The sequence below is a fragment of the Macaca nemestrina genome, chromosome 9, assembly GCF_043159975.1.
Source record: "Macaca nemestrina isolate mMacNem1 chromosome 9, mMacNem.hap1, whole genome shotgun sequence".
Taxonomy (NCBI): Eukaryota; Metazoa; Chordata; class Mammalia; order Primates; family Cercopithecidae; genus Macaca; species Macaca nemestrina.
The window spans coordinates 46,083,612-46,092,654 of record NC_092133.1 but is presented as its reverse complement, the minus strand read 5'-3'; the positions used below and the strand labels follow the sequence as shown (position 1 = coordinate 46,092,654).

The following is a 9,043-nucleotide window of genomic DNA, read 5'->3' as shown; positions in this document are numbered from 1 at the left end:
AGATTTGGAACATGTTTAGTCAGCAAGGGAGCAATGAAAGCAGAGCCCAATGGCAATGAAGGCCAAGTTAAAACGGGGCAGAGTGGAGTTGTAATGAGAGAAGTAAAGGGGACTTGTTTGCACCGCCTGGGGAAGTGTAGGGTTCAGAGGGGATTCAAGGGCACGTGCTTGTTTTTTTTAATTGAGACATTATGAACATCTCAAAAAAAAAAAAAAAAAAAAAAGCTTTGGGCATTGGTAAGCTCCACCAGACACCTGGTTTAGAGCTTTTTCATTCCCCAGGAGTCCTCCTCCCTTCCGTGACACTCTCCCTGTGACATATGCTTGGATTTGGCTCTGGAAATGCCCCGCCCCACCATGAAACCATCTAGTCTTTTCCCCAGGTTACTTCTCTTGCAGTCACGCAAAATCAAGGCTGAGGCTCTCTGTCACGACCCTCGGCACATCACCTGAGTTCTAGGAGCCACTTTGTCAGTCCCCTTTCTGTGCCGCCAATGGGAGTGAGGGGTGGGCCTGGCAGAGACACACATGCCACCCTGGGCTTTGTGACAAGCCCTGGACTCTAATGGGTCAAACACAGGGCAAAGGCCATCCTCCATCTAGGTAACGAAGTGTTCATGATTCTGTGACAGCCAGGACAAGGGCAGTACGTTTGCAGTAGAATGACACTGCAAACTGGTGGAGCTTAGTGTAGGGTACGTCCTGACCAGGCTTTAATAATCAGAGCAGCAGTAATGACAACAACGTTGCATGTGTGCTTGCGTGTGTGTGCATGTGTGTAAAACTGGTGCAGTCCTATCCACTGTCTGATTCGGTCATGAGTGCCACATCCTCCCCAGAGTTGGGTTAGAGTGGACCCAGATCCCCAGAACCCTTTTAAACCTGGATGATTTAGAATTCAAACTGCCATCACTTCTCCAGACTAGATTAAATGCCACCTGGACTGATCAGATTCAACATCTTACCATGTGTCTGGTATTTTCTTTGCTACTTTATGTAGATAATTATCTTATTTAATCCTTTCAGCAATCCTAGGAAGAAAGTATTTTTTATCCCCATTTTACAGAGAAGGATATGGAAGTTCAGAGATGTTAATAACTTGCTTCAGGTCACAGGGCAAATCAGCTGTGAAGCAGGTTTCATATCCAGGTTTGCTTGACTCCAAAATCCATACTCATGCTACTCTGATGCATGCTACCGAGAGTTTTTCTGGGTCAGTAATGGGAAGAAAGTAGGGATTTTTACCAAATTTGTCTTAGGGACCCAGTATAGAAGTATGCCACTAACTTTGGGGTTTCCGGGCCACTTCCTGATAAGCGGCAGAGTTAGGGATGCTGAGGATGTCTGTGTGTTTTCTATGTACACACAGCAAGACAGACATTTTTTCCTTTAACATGTGTTTTGCTTTCTATAGAGAGAATCCTTTTGCTGACAGTCACTTTCTTTCCAAAGCTTAGAACATCCTAGGCTCTTTAGCAGAGACTACAGCTTTCAACAAGAAAAAGAAAAGGTTTTGGCCGCTCTGCCCCTTTGCGGTTCAAGTATAATTCAAAATATCTGCTTCTATTTGTTTGCCTTTTGCAAAACATCAAGGGCGATTTTGAAATAAATAGAAGTAAAACATTTGACTGAACCAAAAGATCCCAGTACCTGGCCATCTGAAAGTATTTATTTATTTGTTTAAACATTGCTGGAGTAATAGAAAATTTAAATGCACTTATCAAAGACCAAAAGTTCAGAGATTCAATACTATGTTAGAGTCATTCCTTCAAATTAATTTTGAAATGTTTTCAAAAACGAAGAACTTGCTGGGGAGACAATTATCAAGATCATAACAAAGTTCCCCTAGAAGATTAACAGAGCTTGGAGTTCATTGTGGATCTTTGCCTGTGTGGAGAAGAAACAGCCAAACTAGAGGAAACAAAACTGTCTCTATAGGCAAATTAAATTTTAGTGGATATTCATGTGCACAGGTGGGCAGCAGCACCTTAGTCTAGTATGCTGTGATTGGGATCAGAGTCCTTTTCCATAAATGCGGCAGCATTGAGCAATATAATTCCACCATCTAAAATCTGATTGCTTACTTTTTTTTTTTTTTTTTTTTTTTGAGATAAAGTCTTGCTCTGTTGTTCAGGATGGAGTGCAGTCACACAATCTTGGCTCACTGCAATCTCCACTTACTGGGTTGAAGGGATTTGCCTGCCTCAGCCTCCCAAATAGCTGGAATTACAGGCATGTGCCACCCTGCCCAGCTATTTTTTGTATTTTTAGTAGAGACAAGGTTTCGCCATGTCAGCTAGGCTGATTTCCAACTCCTCAGGTCAAGTGATCCACCCACCTCAGCCTCCCAAAGTGCCGGGATTACAAGTGTGAACCACCACACTCAGCCTTGTTTGCTTACTTTTCAAAATAGCTCTGTGTGTGTGTGCACACGCGCGCGTGCGTGTGCGCGTGTGTGCATGGTAAAGTTTACAATGAAATACACATGTTTAGTATACATTCAGTGAGTTCTAATAAATGTGTACATGTGAGTCCCTCAAACCCTTATCAAGACATAAAGCATTGCCATCACCCCAGAAGCAACGGCAGTTCTGAATTAGTGCATTAGTTTTCCGTATTTTGGGACTTCATGCAAATGGAATCATATATAATACGTCGTTTTCTTGGATAAGGCTTCTTTGACTCAGCGTAATGTTTTCCATTCATTATCATCCATATTGCATGTATTAATAGTCCATTCCTTTTGATTGTTGAATAGTATAACCATTATATAAGTATTCTACACTTTCAGTTGGTTTATTTTCTATTTTCCTATTGATGGACACTTGGCTGTTTCCAGTTTTGAGTCAAACAAAGTTGCTAAGGACATTCTAGTATAAGTCTTTTTGTGGACACGTTTTTATTTCTCTTGAATAGATGTCTATGAATGCAATTGCTGAGTCATGGGGAAGGGAAATATAAATGTCAGGATTTTTTTCCCAGGATTGTTGTCCCACTTCACACCTCCACCATCAAAATACGAGAGCACATCCTTGTTGCCATTAGATGTTATCGGTGACCTCTCATTTTAGTTTTAATTTGCATTCTTCTGGATGACTAATGACATTAATCATTTCATGGTTCTTTCCTGGCCATGTGTATATCTTCCTTTGTAAAGTGACTGTTCAAATCTTTTTCCATTTTAAAACATTGGGTTTTCTTTTTTTTTTTCCTTTATATTTTTTTTGAGATGGCGTCTCACTCTGTCACCCAGACTGGAGTGTAGTGGCGCAATCTCGGCTCACTAGCAACCTCCACCTCCTGGGTTCAAGTGATTCTTCTGCCTCAGCCTCCCGAGTAGCTAGGATTACAGGCAAGTGCCACCACACCTGGCTAATTTTTGTATTTTTAGTAGTGACGGGGTTTCACCATATTGGCCAGGCTGGTCTCAAACTCCTGACCTCATGATCCGCCCACCTCAGCCTCCCAAAGTGCTGAGATTACAGGCGTGAGCCACCACGCCCGGCCGGGTTGTCCTTTTGTTACTGAGTTGCCGGTGTGCTTTACATTTCTTCACATGGTATATATATATATATATATATATATATATATATATATATACATATATATATATGTATATATATATATATATAAACCCTCTCCCTCCCTCAGGGAGTGGAGCCCCGGTTACCTCTTCTTTTTGTCTGTCTTTCTCCCCAGAATGATGCCAGGGATTCTTCTTTGTTTAGTACTATATTCCCAATGCTTCAGATTACCACTGGCACAGAGTAGAAGCTCGATAAACATTTACTGAAAGAATCAGTAAATAATCAAGTGAACTGACTTTTGGGTCTGATATTCAGATACGACGTTCTTGACCTTAATGGCATTAATTAACAAGGAAATTGAAAAAAGGATATTTAAATGGTATCCTTGAGGTATTACATACGCTTGGCACCAAGGACACAGAATACCTTCAGGGGACTGGACATGGTGGCTTATGCCTGTAATCCCAGTACTTCAGAAGGCTGAGGTGGGAGTATCACTTGGGCCCAGGAGTTGGAGATCAGCCTGGGCAACATGGTGAGACCCTATCTGTACAAAAAATAAAAAAAAAAAATTAACCGGGCATGATGGTGTGCATCTGTAGTCCCAGCTACTTCTAGGGCTGGGGTGGGAGGATAGCTGGATCCTGGGAGTTCGAGGCTGCAGTGAGGCCTGATTGCACCACTGAACTCCAATCGGGGTGACAGAGTAAGTCCCTGTCTCAAACAACAACAACAAAGCCCAAAATAGAATACCTTCAGGGGATTTGTTCACCCAGGGGAGATACTGCTAGACTATCTCATGGAGTGGCCTAATTTGTCCCCATATATGAGCCCTCTAGTGTAAGTCATCATCTGCCACATTCTGGGACTATGCCCCCACTTCCAAGTCTTGGGTTCCGACCAGATTTGCCTAAGGGATGAGCAGAACATCTAGCTTTAGAGGGTTTTAGGTAACTTCACCCAGCTAATCCCACTGTGCCTTTAACCACCTCCCTCTTGGCCCCCTCCAACACTGATAATGCCTGTTCCCTGACCATTGGCCCCTCTGCCTGGCTCTGTCTCACTAGCAGGCCCATCCCCACTCTGTGCTCTGCCTTTCTTAGCACCCCTAAAAGGCCAGGCAGGAAAGGACGGGACAAGTTGATTATGACATCCCTTTCTAGCTCTAAGGAATTCAATAATTCTCATTTTCATCCCTAAAGACATTTACCAGCAGTTGTAAATGGGGCTTTCCTAATTTGACACTGAAAGGCCAGTAGGGCCCCCTAAGTCTTGAAGCCATTTTCCTGGTCCCAATCCAGCAGATTCCATCCTATTCGGTTTGGGGCATGTCTACAGTGAATAAGTGAATCATTAGCATTCACGTTTGTAGAGAACTTTGCCATTTGCATGTTCATATCTGTCATCTTATGTAAACTGCCAAACAGTTCTAGTTGTAGCCCTCTTTAGTTTCTATTTTCACAAAGTTTCTATTTCCCAAAGCAAAAAGAGGTGAGTTTTCATTTCTTTTTTTTTTTTTTCATTTTGGTTTCTTTTTTTTTTTTTTGAGACAGGGTCTCGCTCTGTTGCCCAGGCTGGGTCTCGCTCTGTTGCCCAGGCTGGAGTACAGTGGTGCAATAGTGGCTCACTGCAGCCTTTGCCTTCTGGGTTCAAGTGATCCTCCCATCTCAGCCTCTCCAGTAACTGGGACTACAGACACGTGCCACCATGCCTGGCTAATATGTTTTTATTTTTCATAGAGATGAGGTCTCACTATGTTGCCCAGGCTGATCTCAAACTCCTGAGCTTAAGCAATCCTCCTGCCTTGACCTCCCAAAGTGCTGGGATTGCAAGCATGAGCCACTGCACCTGGCAGAGTTTTCGAAAACCTCCAGCTCTTGCTAAAAAAAGTTGGTGCTTTCTTAGTTCTGGTGGGTATGCATGTGTAATATTTAAAAGGCTCATAGATTTTTACAGTTCAGAAACCTGGATTCTGTCTGTCGTTAGAAATTCAATTACACGCCACAGACATATATGAGTAGTTCCTAACCTTTTAATTTAACCATTATTATGGATTTTCCCCCCCTTGGATCACATGTTATTTTCTTTTAAGTCCACCAAAAACTGTATTTATTGGCTCACTTTACCTTTTTTATTCATCAGACTTATACCTCCCAGTCAGAGTTTAGAATCAGGATCAGGTAGTCTCTTACCTCACTAAGCTGATTTGATTACAGCCAAAATAAAGACATTTGATATTTGAATTAGCTTCCAAACCTAACAAGTGCATTTCCATTTCTGCTGGGCTTTTTGAAAGATTAAAAAGTTCATGCGTTGACCCTTGAGAAAGTGGAAGCAAAGTTTAGTTCTTGTGAGGGAGTAGCCCTGTGTGTTCAGGGACTTCACTCTTGCCTTGTCTGTGATGTCTGAATGGGAGTAACGGGGATATTACTGACTTTAACCCTTTTCACTGTGATCTGGGCCTTTCTCTGGCTCTATAGGGACTGGGGATCAACCACCCCCACCCTAGTATTTCCTCAGCTACTGGAGTATTTGGGTTCTCAGTTCAAGCTCATAGGACTTGGGGAGAACATGCATTCATTGAAACAAAGACATTCCCCTAAGGTGCAAAAGTTAAAATGTCGTGCAACCAGAACTATTACCTAAAATCAAAAAGTGTCCAATTTGGATTATACTCTCAAAGGACCATGATGAGTATTCTAAAGTCAGTGTTTGTTTCTAAATTAATAGAATTAATAAATGTTATTCTGTTTGCCAATTATAGAAGAAGAGATACAGTTGGGGGAAGACTATTAATGTAATATGGAATTGTATTATAATTGTATTATTTAGCAGATTGTATTGCATGAACCAATGAAATTTGATGCTGTAATTTAAAAATAATTATTTTATGGAAGCAAAACTGCTTATGAATAACATTAAGTGAAATGCAGAATGAATAACTTAGGTATGTAGACTCACAGCTAAGAAATATATATACATGTAGCTAATGGCTCGGGGTAATCTGCAGAAATGAAAAAAATTATATTAGAATGGACAAGGGTGAGTCTCTTTCAAAATATTTTTTGTATAAGTTGTTACACCTATCAGTTTTGCAATTAAAAGTTTAAGATGGATTTATATTGGCTCCAGTGAAGAATATGTGTTTTATTAACTAATACTGTGCTTGATTTTGTCTTATTTTATAGGAGTACCAGCAGAAATCCACCAATGTAGTCTATCAGGCCCACCATGTGAGCAGGAATAAGAGAGGGCAAGTGGTTGGAACAAGGGGTGGGTTCCGAGGATGTACCGTGTGGCTAACAGGTATGTCATGTTCAGATATATATATATATATATATATATATATATATATATATATATATATATGTATATATATGTAGCAAACTGACATGTGACACAGTTTTATGGAAATTAGTGTAACGTATTACGTGCTTGTTTTATCATTAGAAGGAGGCTGAGAGATGTAGTAGAAAGCCTGGATATTAGTCCTAACCCTACCATCAGTGAGAAATAGAGTCAAGGTCAACTATAGGAATAAGAGTCTGATCAAGTCAACTGTGAAAGTCTCTAGTTGTCACTTTTCTCCTCTTTGGCAGGAAAGGATGAGACAAGATGATTATGACATCTGCTTTCAGTGCTGAGGGATTCAATAATTCTCATGTTCATCCCTAAACATATTTACTGGCAGTTATGAATGAGGCTTTCCTAATTTGACATCAAGCATTTGGCTGTCCATAAGGTGTTGGATGTTTAGAGATATTTGTTATTGTTGCCTAATGTTTTGACATTCTAGGAGACTATTTTACTTACTATAAAAACTAACAAACAAACTTAAGAATCTGCACAAGAAGGAAAACTAGTAATTTCCATTTGGCTGAGGATTGCCCTTGTTTATAGAAATAACTTGCTGTTGCTGAAGTGACTGAATGACTCTCCCTTTTCTTGTGTTTTTATAGCCACAGAATGTCAAAGCTAAGAATTAGTGACAGAACTGGAATTAAAACCTGATTCCCAGTAGCTGGCCCCAGGCTATTACCTTGTACTCTGAGTCCAAGGTAGACAAAATTATGTCTGGACTCAAAAGGAAAATCCAATTTCATTTCATAGATAACAGTTTTCAAATGGAATGAGCCCACCTGCAAAACTACATTTATTCAGGTTATAAAATGTTTTCTAACCTGAAGCTCATTCTAAACAATCTGGCAGCTAGGGACCTGCCTTGCATCTTTTCTTGCTATCCTAGGTCTTTGCCCTTTTCTGTGCCAACCAGCCTCATTCTTGTCCTCTTCAAGTTTTTTCCTTGTGCCTTTGGTTTCCTGGTTTCATTCATGCCTGGACTGTGCATCAAAGCAACTTTCTGCAGCCTCCAGTGCAAGGACAGACAGTGAGCACGGAACCTGCTGTGCTCAAATATGCACCATCCTTCTGTCATTACTCCTGAAATGTTTACCTCAACTCCCCCCAAGAGACGTAATTGCAGCAGTAGGTACAGCTGTATTCTGGAAGACCCCCTCCTGTTGTATGTTGCCCTTCATGCAAAGATCACTGGTGAAAACAACTTTCGTGTTGGGCTATACACACAAAGTCCATTTTCTCTAATGTGATACCCCTTGAAAAGAAAAAGAGAACTGGTAGAAGAGAAGCATGTCTTTCTCCTTCTGTACTCTTAAAATGAATTATCTTTTCATTAGAGGAAGAAAAGAATAGATGGCAAATTTTAAAAATCAAGGCCGGGCTTGGTAGCCCATGCCTGTAATCCCAGCACTTTGGGAGGCCAATTCGGGTGGATCACCTGATGTCAGGAGTTCAAGACCAGCCTGGCCAACATAGCAAAACCCTGTCTCTCTACTAAAAATACAAAAATTAGCCGGGCATGGTGGTGCACGCCTGTAATCCCAGCTGCTCGGGAAGCTGAGGCAGGAGAATCACTTGAACACAGGAGGCGGAGGTTGCAGGGAGCCGAGATCTGCCACTGCACTCCAGCCTGGGTGACAGAATGACACTCCATCTCAAAAAATAAAAATAGAAAGTTAAATTAAATTTAAAAAACATTTTTCTAATTTATTTTTTATTCTTATGTTAAAAGGTAGGCTGTTGACCAGGCAGACCAGAAGAAACAAAATATTTTAAATCCATAGACTCAGATTTTAGCCCCAACTACACCTCCATGAACTATGTGACTTTGGACAAGCCAGTTAGGCTCTCTAAGCCTCAGTTTTCTTATTTGTACAATGAGAATAAAGACAGTACCTGACTTACAGAGGGGTTGATAGAACTAAATCAATAAAAGACAAATGCACTTTGCACAGTGCTTGGCACACAGTTATCAGTAACTGTAATTAGTGTTACCTTAATGTATGAAAGTATGCATGCCAACAATCTGGTCACATATACTTACTGTAGTTTAACTCTTAGTTTCCTGAGAACTGAAGCAAAATGGAAGGACATTTCTGTTATTTCTCTCATTTTCTGACATGAGAGAACACACCAGAGATTCAGGAGTGCCATTTCCC

General features: G+C 40.9%; 1 protein-coding gene across 4 annotated transcripts in view; it reads left to right on the top strand.

Annotated features, from left to right (window-relative positions):
- The window catches only part of LOC105480926 (3'-phosphoadenosine 5'-phosphosulfate synthase 2), a 186,361-nt gene that overhangs the window by 139,815 nt on the left and 37,503 nt on the right, over window positions 1-9,043 (top strand). For all 4 annotated transcript variants that reach the window (XM_071069539.1, XM_071069538.1, XM_011740134.3 and 1 more), the window contains exon 2: window positions 6,716-6,833. In XM_071069539.1, the coding sequence (XP_070925640.1) occupies window positions 6,716-6,833 (118 nt within the window). The remainder of the gene's footprint in view (window positions 1-6,715; window positions 6,834-9,043) is intronic.